The following is a 16,125-nucleotide window of genomic DNA, read 5'->3' as shown; positions in this document are numbered from 1 at the left end:
AGGGTGGGATGCTGAAGCCAAGCTATGTGGATTTTAATTTCTGGTTCCCAGCTGTGACCTGGGATAGTTACTTTATATTCTGTGCACCTCACGTTACTCATTTGTCAAATTTCTCCTAGGATGGTGGTGAGGATTGAAAACTTTAGTACAGATAAAGTCTTAGAATGGGCAGAATATGCCCTCAGTGTGCACAAGGTGTCATGTCCTAGTCCCCCTGGCTGATCCCTTTGTGCTAAAGAGAAATGTTACAGGAATTCCTGACCTTCAGTGGCATGTTGATGGACTTCACCCAGGAGGAGTGGTGGCAACTGGACCCTGCTCAGAATGCTAAGGAGCAGACAGATGCAAATGGTGGAAACAGAACATGAGGTTAAGGGAATAAAATGGGCCCACTGTGCTGACCCCACATGGTTTCTTTTATTTCTCTTTTTCCAGTTGCTGACTTTTTGAGATTTACCCTCCACAAACCTTGTGCAACTTACTGAGATACTCTACAACTTGTTTACTTTATTGAACAAAATACTTCCTTATCTAGAAACATTTTCCTTCTAATTTTCTATACTGAAGTGTATTTCCAAAACAATTATATTCTTATATCTCTTTTTTCCAGTTGCTCACTCTTTCTTGAATTTACATTCTGAAACAATTCTTATGAAATTTCTGAATATTTTTGCTGATTATTCCTTTTAATAAGATGAAATACTTAATGATTTTTACAGTACTTTGACACACAACTGAAACTTACTGTACTCTTTACATATAGAAATATACCTGTTACAATTTTAACTCTTACTAATGTTGCTCTTAGTGGAGACCCAGAAATGAAGCAATCTTAAACTGTTTTTCTATTTAACAATTTATAAAAACACATTTAATAGAACCAAATATTTATTACTTTATGGAATTCAAGAAACCAAGAGTACTTGAATTTATATTTAGCAGTTGATGTTTCAGTATTTTAATTTTCCAAATTAATCAGACACCTATTTTAACAAACATATTTATTAAATTAATTCCATTCATATTAACTCTGATTCACTTATTTTTAACTGTTAACTTTAGGCTACCCATGGAAACCAAGATATCAGACAAGTGAAGTTAACAGTTGAAGCCACCTTTTCCCTGCTGAAGAAAAATCCTAGAAGCAATGGACATTACACTTCAAACATGTTATAGGAAACAATGGTCTTGATTGCCTGACTACCTAGAAAACATGTGGGTTAGTGATTTTTTAATACTTCTTTACTCTATCTCTTTAACTCATTGAAATTAAACTTTTTCTTAGAGGTTTAAGTCACATGAAGTAAAAGGCATTTTGATCCACTCCTTTTTTTAAAATTTATGAGTGTTCACTTATTTACATGCCAATTTTCATACCATGTAAGTGATATGTAGACCAAAACACACATGTAGATACAACATGCAATACACAGGTGTGCACAAATTTACAAAAAACAAAACAGGAGACCAAGATTTTAGATTTTTCTCCTTGAATAATTGGTCTCTGATTTAAAAAAGCAGGAAAAAAAAGAAGGCTAAAAAAACTCCAGTTAGACAAAACAAGACTAATCAAAACAAAATATATTAATAAAGGTGCATAGGACCAAATGTGAATTCACCACAAAAATCATGAGCTCAAAAAAGACAGAAATTCTGGGGAAAAATATGGCCTGGCCATAATTACTCTAGTAAAGGAGAATATGGAACATCTGTATTAGACCAGAACGCACTTTTGGATCAGATATTTAAATTACTTGTGAGTCTATGAAATCCTCAGGAAAAAGTTCTCAAGGTAAAGAAGACTTGTACATACGGGATCTTTCAATTTTCCTTCCCTGTGCCCAACTGGAGAGAGGAGGAAACCTTACAGGAAGTAGGGCATTCCCTGACATTCCCAGGCCCATCCTATCAGTTCCCTGAAGTTGAGTCTCTGTTGTTTGTGGTAACACCTGCTGCATTATTCCCCAAACAGAATGTAGACCCCTTAAGAGTCCTCAAAAGGTCTAGGACCTGGTATAGCTGACCTTTCCAGATCCCCTCCATATATCTGTCCTGTTCTCTAACATTTAGGAAGGAACTTACTGAGAGAGCAGAATCCCAGAGTATAAGAACAGATAGAACAGTCATTTATGTCTCACAACAGATTGGATTTAAAAGTGACATTTTTCTTCTTTTTTTCAGTTGTTGATGGACTTTTTATTTATTTATATGTGGTACTGAGAATTGAACCCAGTGCCTCACACATACTAGGCAAGTGCTCTACAACTGAGCCATAACCCCAGCCCTCTTCTGATCTTGAACCGGTTTTAGGATAACTGCTCATGCAACTTCCAGATGCAAGCCTTGGAGACATAGAGATCTGATAGAAAGCTAAGCAGTAGGGATAGCTGCCATTTTGAGCATGAGAAGCAAAGAGCATTAAATAGGGCACCCAGACCCAGAGATGGCAGGCACCCCTTTACCTTAGACATGAATTAGAAGCCTAGAGTGAGATCCCATGATTTTGTTGGTCCCTAATGTATGTGACATCTGAGTTCAAATCAAGAAAACTTTTGGCCTTTATTAGGGTGTGCTCTAGACAGAAACCTATCAATTACCTCAAAAGTTTTCTTCTATAGTCACAAAGAATCAGAGGTGGATAATAGAGTTTCAGAAAAGGCTGAACAAAGAAACCAACCACAGAAGAACTGGGGTAACTGAAGATAACCAATAACCAATGATATCCGACGATAACCAAGTGATGGCATCAACTGTTAAAGGGTTGAGGCCTGAGAAACTGAGGCAGTGTGAAGACCACCACTTCAACCACTGATTCTTGTGATCAAGTCAGAAAGATTTCAGACATGTTGCTTAGAGGAACAGGTATGAGTTTATTGAAGAGAGAGGAAAAGGTAAATGGGACACTGTGAAGGGAGAGAGTGGATCTTCTTACAGAGGAGAGGGACAGCATGCCTCTCCTGCTCTCTAGTTTTATTGGTAATCTCAGAGAAGTTTTCAGAGAGTCCTGTGCAGGTCCATTTCTTGAATTTTGACTGACAGCAGGATGATATCAGACTTTCAAGTCCCCACTGCCATGACAAATCCAGGTCACCTTGGCCCATGCTGACCAGTACTAGTTGGATTCTTAACTATAAATTCTTACAGATTTTATGGTTAGGAGGAATTGTCCCTTATCTCCCTGAGTTTCCGAATCTGGTCTTTGAAAAGGATCAGAAAATTCCCCATTCAGGTAATTTGGGTTTCTCTTATCAACATTATTTGCATTTCTCCTACAGATTAACAGGTAGTTTGGTGAGGAATATGACATATCCTGTCTACTTAGGCCAGGCAGGGCCGCAGGCATATTGCATTTTGGCAAAGAAAGCATGTGAGGGTCAGCACGGTGGGCCCATTTTATAGAATTATTCTCTTAACCCCATGTTCTGTTCCCACCACTCGCATCTGTCTGCCCCCTAACAAGAAGAACCTCTACAGGGATGTCATGCTTGAGAACTACAGCCACCTGGTGTCTCTGGGTGAGGGACTGCTGCACAGGGTGACATGGAATGCCCCCAGGAGTATCTCCCTCTCCAAGCTACTGCAAGCTCAATGGCATTGAAACCCTCAGTGAATTTGGGCAGGAGGCTCAGTGTCAACAATTCATAGTCCTGCTTGGACACTGGACAGGACATTTGTGCTCTCACCTTCTAGGTGACTGTTCTGTACTGAGGGGCAGTTTGCTGTGTGCATGAGGTAGACCCCCAGGCTGCACCATCTTCAGCCTGCAGGGACGGACCTGAGTCTGGAATGCCGCCCCCCCATTAATACCACAGTCTTATGTCATTTCCCCTGAACAGGGTATCTAGTTGCCCAACCAGATGTGATCTTCAGGTTGGGACAAGGAGAAGAGGCCTGGATGGCAGACAGAAGGACCCTGATGCAGAGCCGTCCAGGTGAGCAGAATCCAGGTGGGTCAGGCCAGGATAAGGACCCTGGTTGTCTGTGGGAGCTGGACCCCTGGGCTACACTCAGGAGCTCTTCTCAGCCCCCACACTTGTGAATGACTCTGGTCTGATGAATGAGCTGTTGTCATATCCAAATGAGGCCCCTACCTTGTTGGCCTTTTGCAGTCTCTTGTATTCTTCACCTGGCATTCACGCAGAGGGTGGTCTTTCTGGTTCTCAGATCCCACCTCTCTTCCAGCCTCCTGGCTTGCTAGTGAGAAGCGCCAAGCCCATTCTCATCTCTCTCCCCCTCTTTTCTGGAAGCTTTTAGCACTTTCTTCCCCCTTCCTGAAATAGATGTAGGTAAAACAGCAATTTCTTGTTTATTGAACATGCTGGGACCCTTTCGGTCTGAAATTTGGCCTTTTCTTTTTCACTACAGGGAAATTATTCTGCCTTCCTTACTGGATTCAGTATGGACAAAAAGCATTGCTAGTGGCTTTAAACTACCAGGCCAGCCACCTACACTTTGAGGTCAAACACTAAACCTTCACATGGTTTCTGTTTTCTTTTTTGGTAGCAGGGAATGAACCCAGGGGTACTCCACCACTAAGTTGAGTACCCAGCCCTTATTTATTTATTTATTTATTTAGGGACCGGGTCTCACTAAATTGCTTAGTGCCCCACTTAAGTTACTGACCCTGGGCCTCCAACTTGCAATCCTCCTGCCTCAGTCTCCCAAGTTGCTATGATTACAGGTGTGTGCCACCATGCCTGGCCTATTTCTCTTCTTAATTTCTTCTCCAACTCTTACAAATTTGACTTGATAACATCAGTTATCAGTTTCCTTCTCTTAACAATACATCTTTCCCTCTCAACCTTTTTTATATTATGTTTTTACTTATTTTTAAAAACCTACAAACTTGAGAGGATATTACTTCCAAGACTGAATACTTCATAAGACACTACCAGACTGTTTTCCAACTTGGTCCTTCCATTTTGTTTTCCTAGCAATGCATGAGTGTTCTAATGTATTTTACATTGTTGCCAGCACTAAGTATTACTGATGTTGCTAATCTCTCTTTCTAGTAGGTGTATTGGGGGATCTCATTGTGATTTTAATTTGCATTTCTCAAATGAATGTTGTACAGGATCTTTTCATATTCTTAATTAACATCTATATACCTTCTTTGGTAAAGTGTTTGTTGTAATGTTTGCATTTTTCTTTGATCTAAAGGTGTAAATGTTCTTTATATATTCTGGATGCAAGTTCTTAATCAGTTGTGTGTGTTCCAAGTTTCTACTTGCAGGCTATGACTGTTTTATTCTTTTTAAATTTGTTCTTTTTAGTTATATTTGTATTTTATAGTGTATTTTGAAGAATATATGTTTTTAATATTGATTAAATCCAAGTTCTTATATATTTCATGTTTTTTGTATCCTAACAAATCTACAATCCAAGGTAAAGATTTTCTCATGTTTTCTTTTGAGTTATAATTTTACCTCTTACATTTAGACCTATAAGTTTTTAAATCTGGTGTGAGGTATCAGGTTTTGTTTCTACATATGCATTTCCAGTTGTTCCAGTTGTTCCAGGAGCATTGTGTGCATGCATGCACATGCATGTGTGTGTGAGTGTGTGAGTGTGCGTGTGTGTTACTGGGTGTGGAACCCAGGACCTCACACATGCTAAGCAAGCACTCTACCACTGAGCTATATTCCCAGCCCTCCAGCAGCAGGGCATTTTTGTTTTGTTTTGTTTTGTTTTGTATTTGTTTTTTATGGTAGTGGGGTCTGAAACCAGGGGTGCTCTACCAGCCTTTTCTCTGTTTAAGACAGGGTCTCAGCCAGGGTTGGTGGTGCATACCTATAATCCCAGTGACATGGGAGGCTGAGGCAGGAGCATCATAATTTCAAGGCCAATCTCAGAAACTTAGTGAGACTCTCAGATAAGTGCCCCGGGTTCAATCCCTGGTACCAAAAACAAAAAGGCAAAATCTCTCCCTAAGTTGCCTAGCTAACCTCCTGCCTCTTAACTAAGCCTCCTAATTAACTGGAGAGACAGGCATGTGCCACTGTACCCAATTCCAGCAGCATTTTTTATAAAGTCTACCTTTTCTCCATTGAGCTACCTTTGCACTATTGTCAAAAACAGTTGAACACATATGCATCAATATATATACAAATACCTTTAATTACTATAGCTTTATAAAGTGTTCTAATCAGGTAATATGAATCTTCCAACTTTTGCTTCCCTTTTCAAAATGTTTTGGCTGTCCTAGTTCCTTGGTATTTTCATATAAATCTTTGAATCAGCTTGTGAATTTCAACATAAAAGCCTGCAGAGATTTTGTTTAGAATTATATTTAATTTGTGCATCATCAATAGACTGGCGATATTGAATCTTTGAATTCATGAACATGTGTCTCTAATTATTTAGGTCTTTTAAAATTCATATCAGTAATGTTTTGTAGATTTGCATGCACAGGTCTGGCACATATTTTATTTAATTTGCCCCTTAGTGTTTTGTATTCTAATAAGTTATTGTAAATGGCATTATTGGGGGGATTTTAATTTCCCATTGGTTAGTGCTGTTTTATTGAAATGTAATTGACAAAAATATATTGTCCCTGTATCTTGGGACATTCTTCAGCTCAGTTATTAACACTTATAGCTTTTTTGTAGATAGTTTGGCATTCTCTATGTAAATAAACATGCAGTTGTAAATAAAGACAGTTTTCTTTCTTTTCAATCTAAATCTCTTTTACTTCCTTTTTTGCTTTTTGTACTGCTAGGATATTCACTACAATGTTGAATAGGAGTAGATATAATGACATCCTTGCCTTACTCCTGATCTTAATGCAAAACCATTCAGTTTCTCAGTTAAGTATAATTTTTTTCTGAGTTTTTATCATGAACAGATGCTGAAGGTTGCAAATGTTTCTCTACATCAGTCAGAATGATCATGCATTTTCTCCTTTAGCCTGTTAATATAGTGGATTGCATTGATTTGCAAATATTGAACTAGCCCTTCATGAAAATCCTGCTTGATCATGACTTATTATCCCTCTGACATATTGTTAGTTCTTTCACTTACTTTCTGTTGAGTATAATTGCTTCTATGTTTATGTGTCAAAATCATCTGTAGTTTTCATTGGTCACATGGGTCGTGTGTGATTTTGACATTGACATCTGCCGATTGTCTTTTCCTTGTAAACTGATCACATTTTGCTGGGTATTTGTCATGTTGAATAATTTTGGGTCTATTCTGCATAGTGGTAATGATTTGTTGCTTTTAATCTTTATCAGTTAATAAATGGGTTGGATTCAGCCCACTAGTTCTGTCTGGCCTTCTCTGGATGTTGATTCTAATAAGTTCAGTTTTCTATCGTCCTTTGGTTCTGTTCTGTACAGATTTCACTCAGGGATTAGTTTGAGACTTGAGTGGTGACTTGTATCTGTACAGATTTCAAACCCTTTCCTGTCCTGCTTCAGGTTTGTCTCATACATTTTTCACTCAGATGTTAGTCTCAGACTTGAGTTGTGGTTTAAATATTAGTTCAGTTTTCAAAACTCAGTATACACTTCTGCTTCCTTTTATACACACAGCCCCTGCATGAGTTTAGTACTTAGAAATGTTCATATTCCACTGGTGCCTGCATTTGGGCCAAAGTCTTGAGAGAAAAGAAAAAGGATAAAAGGGGATTCCACTGGTACACTGGTAGCTGTACAGACATGTTTAAGTAGCCCTAAGATGGCGGCTGGCATTGGGCCAGGAGGTGGCGCATAATTAGTGTTAACATGGTGTGATCTACCTTTGCTTGATTGGTTGCTTCTGCGCTAGTGGTCAACAGATGTTCCTCATTCTTAATTGGTACTGGGGCGCATGCTCCAACCGTGCTACTTAATCCTAAGCTGATTGGCTGCCTTAGTGTATATAAGACATTCTGTTCACCTGGGAGGAGATGCATATCGCAGAAACGCGGGGCTAAGCACATACCTCTAGGTCGCAGGTCGCAGGTTGCAGGTCGCAGATTGCAGAACGTGGGACTAAGCACACACCTCTAGGTCGTGGGTCACAGGTTGCAGATTGCAGAACGTGGGACTAAGCACACACCTCTAGGTCGTGGGTCACAGGTTGCAGATCGCAGAACGTGGGACTAAGCACACATCTCTAGGTCGCAGGTCACAGGCTGCAGGCCGCATGCCGCATGCTGCATGTCGCACCCCACACCTCCAAGAAGCGACCCACCTCTAAGAAGCAGTAGCACCTCGGAAAGCTAGCTTCTCTGAAAGCGTAGCACCTCTAAAATTAAGCAAGATTCTCTTCCTCTAAGCAAAGCCACTCTTCCTCTATAAACTAGTGAACAAGCAAGCAAGCAAGAAAGCAGCCCAAAGAAAGATAATAGAAGTAGTTCATTCCCAGTCCACCTCTGATTCTTTCCCTTGGGATTGTTGCTGCGGGAGGGCAACAGGTGGCATCTCTATTTATTTATTTATTTGGTACCAGGGACTAAACCCAGGGGCATTTAACTACTGAACCACATCCCCAGCCCTTTTTGCTTTTTATTTAGAGACAGGGTCTCACTAAATTGCTTAGTGCCTTGCTTTTGCTGAGGCTGGCTTTGAACTTGCAATCATCCTGCATCAACCTCCAGAGCTGCTGGGATTATAGCCATGTGCTACCACAACTGGCTGGCATTTCAACTTTATGATTCACTTTCATAATCTGGCTGGTTCCGTTTACTTGTCAGAGGCCTCAGGTAGTTGCTTTATGTATTTTTGTCTGGAATTTTTAGATGCAGTAATCAGTAGGAGAGGCCAGAATAGTTTTCCTTACTCTTTTGTGGCCAGAAATGGGACCCACAGTTTCATTCATTCTTGATTTATCTTCATTGATTCTCTTCTTCTGCTAGTTTAAATTTAATTTGCTCTTTTTTTTAGTTTCATAAGGTAGAACTTATTTCACTGATTTGAGATCTCTCTTTCTCATATAGCATTGTCAATGCCACAAATTTGTACTGATTTAGCTGTTTTAAACCTGTTATTTTGGTTTTAATTGGCATTCAAGAGATTACACATTTTTAAGTGAATAGTTTGATAGGTTTTTAATTATATACACTATTATTCCATCACCACAATAAAGATAATGAATCATAGAAGGAGTTTGGAAGTATTCCCTCCTCCCTTCAATTTCTTTGAAAGAATTTATGTAGTATTGGTATTAATTCTTCTTAAGTGTTTGACAGAATTCTGAAGCGAATTCTTCTGGCCCTGGAGTTTTTTCTGTAGGAAGGGTTTCAACTAAAATTTCAATTTTATTTAATAGATGTATTTCTGTAGATGAGCTTTGATAATTGTGTCTTTTCAAGGATCTGTCAATTTTATTTAAGTGTCAAATTTATTGGCATAAAGTTGTTCCTAATATTCCCTATTCTATTCTCAATTTCTGAGTATCACGTGATTGTCTCATTTTAGTTAAAAATATGAAAAATACATTGAGATGAATGTTTAAACTGATATAAACATAAAATGTGTGCATACATGAAACATCATATGTCATCACATTAATATGTACCACTTTTCCATTTTTATGTATCAGTTAAAATTTTTAAAATGAAAACTAGGTAGTCATGAAACTACAAATTTCTTCTAAGGGAACTTTCTCTCCCCACATCTTAGTTCTGCCTCAGTACTTCATGATGAGAGCTTTTAGTGGCAAGTGAGCCACTTGATCTTTTTTTTTTTTTTTTTTTTTTTTTGGTACCGGTAATTTGAACCCATGGGTGCTTAACCACTGAGCTAGACCCCAACCCTTTTTTATTTTTAGACAGGGTCTCACTAAGTTGCTTATAGCCTTGCTAAGTTGCTGAGGCTGGCTTTGAACTGCCATCCTCCTGACCTCAGCTTCCTGAGCCACTGGGATTACTGGCACGTGCCACCACACATGGCTAGTCTTTTCTTTCTTTATTCTTCCAGTCATTCCTTTTCCTACCTTCCCACTCCCCTATGCAACTACTAGACCATCTCTCATTCTGTGAGTGAAGCAGGATAAGGAAGAAAGGAGATACAAAGGTAAAAGAAGTTTGAACTATCCATAAAGATGTAATCTGATACTGGTACCCTCTGCATGTGGCAGATTCCAAAGACAGAGTCTTCTTGTCCTTGGCACTTATATGCTGTACTTGGAATGTCCCAGTGTTTCACTATGTAGGGAGGTCCTCTTTTCCAACCAGTTATTTAATATATTCTCTGGTGCCATAGAATCTCTTTTTGCTGAGGTCACCTCAATCCTACCAGAAAGCCCTCTTTCCAAAGTAACCCAGTCCTGTTCATATCCATGGTGCACATCTGGCTTGTAGAATGAATGAGTATATGTGTATGTGTGTGTGTGTGTGTGTGTGTTTGTGTTGTGGTGGTGGTGAGACCTGCAGTTCACCTCCATACAACCTCTTTGCTGCCATATGATGCTACAATCTGTCAACTTTACAGTTTTTGTAGGTGGAAGTTAGGTGCCAAGTCCCCTAGGTCCCCTAAATGCTAATGGACATATATCAAGCAAGTAATCTCCCTGAAGTCCTTCTTACTAGACTGGGGTGGGATGAACATACATTTATCTCCCCTACTGTTGAGAAGAAAAATGCCACAGCTTTCCAATGTTTGTTCAAAGAAATTTTCTTCCTTAGCTTCTTCCGCCTTAGTACACTACTTTTCTTTTTCTTTTGTACCAGGACTGAACCAGGGGGCACTTAACCACTGAGCAACATCCCCAGACCTTTTTATTTTTTATTTTGAGACAGGTTCTAAGGTGCTTAGGGTCCCGCCACATTGCTGACACTGGTTTTGGACTTGTGATCCTCCTGCCTCAGTCTCCTGAGCTGCTGGGATTACAAGCATGCACCACCATGCCCAGTTTAACACTCATATTTTTAAAGGTTATATTTAAGCGGTTTTGACCTATCTCTTTTAAGTCCTGCAAAAGACCTCTGGACTGCCAAAGATACTCAGGATTTTATTGCCAGCCTTTAAAGCAAAAAGAGTAGGTTTACCATCATATGACATCAACTCCCTTAGAGCATGGATTGTAGCCTGGTGAGCAGATGTAACTTCTGAATAATCTAAAACTTCAGTTTTGAATAGGAAGCATCAATGTTAAAATGCAAAGCTCTGTAGCCTTATGTGGCAAAATAAATATTACAGAAAGTGTGTGATTTAGGCAATGTGAATGATAGAATTAGAACTTGCTGCAGGAAGCAGGGGAGAACTGTAGATGCTTTAGATTTTGGTTCTTTAGTGAGTATAAATTGGTATCTTCTTGTAATTTTCATTTCCCTGATTACTAAGAAATCTATCATTTGATATGATATTGACTAGTTAGATTTCTTCTTCTGCAACCTGCCTGTTTAGATTCTTATCTATTTTTGTTGGGGTGTTTATCTTTTCTTATTGCTTTGTATATATTCTTTGTATATTGTAGACTTCCAATTTTATATATAGTCAATAGCCTTTTCTTAGTCTAGGCTCTTTATGGTGTTCTTTTGAAAAGAAGTTTGAATTGTAATGGAATATATATTTACTCTGATATTACTATCTCATATTTTTATTGTATTATCTATATCGCCAGCTTTTTCATTACCTCTTTTTTTCTTGCCTTAGATGGATTTTCTTTACCCTCTGCCTCTTGCCTCTTTAGTCATTATCCTTCTAAATGATTCAAGTACTAAGCATTATCGTTAGCCAGGCTTTGTGTATGGCAAATTTTCTGATTTTTTTTTGTCCAAAAATATCTTGATTTTGACATCTTTCTTTACAATAATTTTTCTGGGTACAGAGTTCTAAGATGACAACTTCTCTTAGGACTTTGAAGATATTATTCATTAAATTTCTGGCTTCTTTTTAGTTTTTCCCAGCAAAGTCTGACATTGAGGGACTAGGTTTGTAGCTCAGTGGTAGAGTGCTTGTCTAGCATGTGTGAGGCCTGGGTTTGATCCTCAGCACCACATAAAAATAAATAAATAAAGTAAAGGTATCATGTCCATCTACAAATAAAAATATATTTAAAAAAAGTCTGACATTGATATAATTGTTTATATGGGATTTAACTCTTTCTCCATGGTAACTTTCAAAATTTCTTTCGGATTTTTGCACTCAACTTTGTGTGGGTGAGGGTTTATTTTTATTTACCACACTGAGGACTCTGGGTGTAAGATGCATGCTTTCCTTTCATTCTAGGAAACTGTCAGTCATTGCCTCTTCAAATACATCCTGGGTCAGCATCCCCAAAACTACTCCTATATTCGGAGATTTTCTAGAAAGAATCATGGACTCAGCATGTAGTTGTATTCACAGATAAGTTCATTGTAGTGATATTTCAAGGATATACAAAAACATTATATGGGGAAAGGCACAGGCAGAGCCTGGAAAAATCCATTTGCAGGCTCCCTTATGTTGTCACCCTCCCCATGAGGATCTCATAGAGCATCTTCCCGAGCATCAAAAATGCAGTAACATAGGTGTGATGTTTATTATGCCCAGAACAGCCCATTAGAGGACTAAGAAACTTTGTTTTTTTGGTTTTTTTTGGAGGCTGGTCACATAGACAAACTACTAGCATATCCCAAAATTCCAGACTCCCAGAAGGAAAACAGGTGTTCAGCATAAAACACACATGTTTGTTATAAACAGTGTAGGCATAGAAAACCACCCTTACCAGTCAGGAAATTATGAGAACATTCCGAAATCCAAATTCCCAGATGTCAGCCCAGAGCCAACTTAAGGCAGGCCCTTCTAGGCAGACCAGTATCAGGGCTGCTTATATTAATTCTTTCTTGGCTATTGCCCCCACTCCCTTTTCCTTTTTCCTTTCCACTTGGATCTTTTAATAAAATGGAACTTCTCATTATTTCTATTTCTCTTATATTTCCATTTCATTAATCTTTTATGCTATTCCTGGGTGTTTTCCCCACAATCTATCATTTAACTTATTAAACTTGTCTTTCTCTCTATAGTCAACTATTCAAACTCTCTATTAGAGTTTTAAAAAATGTTTTTATATTTATATTTGTATCCTAGTTTGTATCCAGTTTCCTAGTTTCCCCCATAGTCTAGTTCTTATCTGTTGTTGTATTTAGAATATTTAACATTATTTATTTACTTCATTTTTCATTTATTTGGGGAGTTACTGGGGATTGAAGCCAGGGGTGCTTTATCACTGAGCTACATTTCCATTCTTTTTGGGGGTATTTTGAGACCTGGTCTCACTAAGTTGGCTGAGGTTGGCCTCAAACTTGCAATCCTCCCTGTTCAGCATCCTAGGTCGCTGGGATTAAGATATGCCCTGCCATGTCTGGCCATATTTGGAATATATTTATTTTAAAATCTGATTGTTGTATTATCTAGAATTCTAGAAATGGGAGGCTCTTTTCATGTATCTGTTGATTCTTTTATTGATGACTCATTTCCTTGTAAGGTCTAAATTATTTTTACACGTTTGACTTGGTTTTCTGTAGATGTTCTGTGAGCCTTAAGGTATAAAAACATGGGAAATTATCTTTTGCAAAGATTTCCATTGCTGTGAACCTACTAATAACAAGACCAATTTATGTTAATTTTTCATATGGGCTCTGTATTACGCTTGTAATCATGTAGATTGAATCACAGAACTAAGCTTTTGATTTCTTTTATCTAACACCATTTTTTAAAAATTTCTTTGGCCAGCAAGGAGCATTTCTAGTTCATATTTAATAAGCACGTAGGCCCATTGTAATGCCAGCTTGAAGAAAAAAATTAGGTTCTAGTTTCCTGAACACTTGTGCTTGTGGTCTGGATTCCTATGCAAGGCTCCAAACTCACTTTCTGTTTACCCCATCACTTTACATTTCCACTTCAATTTTTATGGTGGTAAGGATAGAACCCGGGGTCTTGTGTATGCTAGTCAAGTGCTCTACCACTGAGTTAAATTCCCATTACTCCCATGACTTCATTTTTGATACATAACAACATTTCTTGGATTTGTGCTTGGCTGCAGATTACATTTTTTTTAAATTTCAGGGCAGCATTTCTTTACATTTGCAATTGGAAAGATGGGTGGTGGCCATGGGGAGGTTCCATCCAAATGAGCTCATCATATTAATAAGAATTTACACAGGGCACGTAGGGGATCCATGTTATCCCACAACATTGTAGTAACAGTTTGATGATTCATCACATTTTTTACCCAGAAGTCTAACAAGTGATGAGCAGATAGATACTACAAGGAAGGTCAAGACAGACCTCTGTGACAAGTTATATTCATAGACCAGGAAACACTGAAGGATGAAAATGGTCAAGACTGCAGAATATGCAGAAAAATAATTTATCGGAGCAAATTCTTTGTTTCATAAGACAAAGACTCCCTAAATATTCATGGAGAAGATGCTCAAAACATAATATAAATGGTCTAGTCAAATGTTCTCTCTGGTATGTGGATGCTAACAGACAACAAGGACGGAGGGGATGAGTAGAAGTTCAAAGGATTAGACAAAGTGAAATGAAGGGAAGGGAGGGAGGATGGGAATAGGAAAGACAGTAGAATGAATCTGACATAACTCTCCTATGTAATAATACACCACAGTGTAACTCAACATCAGGTACATCCACAAGACTGGGGTCCCTAGTTAGAATAAGATATGCTCCATGTATGTATAATAGTTAAAATATACTCTACTATCATGTATAACTAAAAAGAACAAAAAATTTAAAAAATAGAAGCTATGTAAGAAAGATAGATTATGAACATAAGGTAAATTGGAAATCATATCTCTATTCTAATCTTGATAAATTCCAACCTGCAGAGAATTCATTGAACTCAATCAACAAGGAAAAGCCCTCCACCAGAAGCAATGAAATAAAAGTCAGAGGATTCAAAATGGAGGGAAATTCTATGAATTTACTGAATGTAGTACAGTGTTTATTCAGAAAACCAACCTTGTTTTCCATCAAGGATTCACACTCAAGAGAAACCTTATAAATGCTGTGAATGTGCAAAAGCCTTCAGCCAGAAAGACAGTCCTCACAGCACACCTGAGAACTCATTCAGGAGAGAATCCTATGAATGCAGTGGATGTGGGAAAGCCTTATCCAGAAGGTAACTTTCATTAAACATGAGCAAATTCACATGGTAAAGAAACCATTGTATATGGTGAATGTGGAGAGATCTTTAAGAATTCTTATCACCTTATTAGACATGAAAGAACACATATTAGACAAGCATTTTATAAAGGACCCAAGCATGGTAAGTCCAGCCCTTATACATCAAAGGTCTCATATAGATGAGAAACCTAAATGCAGTAAGTATGGGGAAACCTTTGATGAGAAGCCCACCACCATTAAACATCAGATAACTAACATGAAAGAGAAACCTTGTGAGTGAAATCAATGTGGGAAGAACTTCCGGAGAAAGTCACACCTCTGTTCATCAGAAGATGCAGGAGAAAAACCCTATAGATGCAGCATATGTGGGAAGACTAGTGCAAAATCACATCTCTTTGTCCATCATTGAACTCATGCAGGAGAGAAATATTATAAATGAAGAAGATGCAGGAAAGCCTTCAGTGAGAAGTCAACCCTTATTGTCCATCAGAGATTTCGTACAGGAAAGAACCCCTGTAAATGCAATGAATGTGGGGAAACATTCTGTGAGAAGTCACCACTGAATAAACAGAAGAGAATTCATATGGGAGAGAGACCCTGTGAATGCAGTGACTGTGGGAAAGCCATCAATAGGAAGTCGACTGTCATTAAACATCAGAGGATTCATACAAGAGGAAAACACAACAAATGTAGTAAATGTGGAAAAGCCTTCCATGTGAAACCAGTTCTCATTGTACATCACAGAACTCGTAAATGAGAGAAATCTTTTGAATGCAGAGACTGTGGGAAAGCCTTCGGTAGAAATCAACTCTGAATAAATATCAGATAGGTCACACAGGAGAGAGAATGTATCAATATTCTTGAAAGTTAGATAATTTCACTAGTAGTTATACCTCACATTGTACACCAAATATTCATTCTTGGGAGTCATTAAGAATGAATGAGAGGGCTGGGGATATAGCTCAGTTGGTAGAGTTCGTGCCTCACATGCACAAGGCCTGGGCTCTATCGCCAGCACCACAAAAAAAGAAAAGAAAGAAAGAAAAAGAATGTGAGGACAGGGCTGTAGCTC

General features: G+C 38.4%; 1 protein-coding gene across 1 annotated transcript; it reads left to right on the top strand.

Moving 5' to 3' along the window:
• Nucleotides 1-242: 242 nt before the first annotated feature.
• On the top strand, nt 243-15,917 carry Znf674 (zinc finger protein 674). Its single transcript, XM_053743329.1, is given in 12 exon segments — nt 243-326; nt 3,464-3,515; nt 3,837-4,035; nt 14,170-14,300; nt 14,303-14,381; nt 14,649-14,755; nt 14,758-14,898; nt 14,901-15,032; nt 15,035-15,091; nt 15,094-15,206; nt 15,208-15,850; nt 15,853-15,917. Coding segments are annotated over 12 exon segments (1,803 nt in total).
• The last annotated feature ends 208 nt before the right edge of the window (nt 15,918-16,125 follow it).

This window comes from Sciurus carolinensis, chromosome X, assembly GCF_902686445.1.
Source record: "Sciurus carolinensis chromosome X, mSciCar1.2, whole genome shotgun sequence".
In the NCBI taxonomy this organism is placed as follows: domain Eukaryota; kingdom Metazoa; phylum Chordata; class Mammalia; order Rodentia; family Sciuridae; genus Sciurus; species Sciurus carolinensis.
Note: the sequence above shows the minus strand (reverse complement) of the source record. Positions and strands in the feature narration are given on the sequence as shown.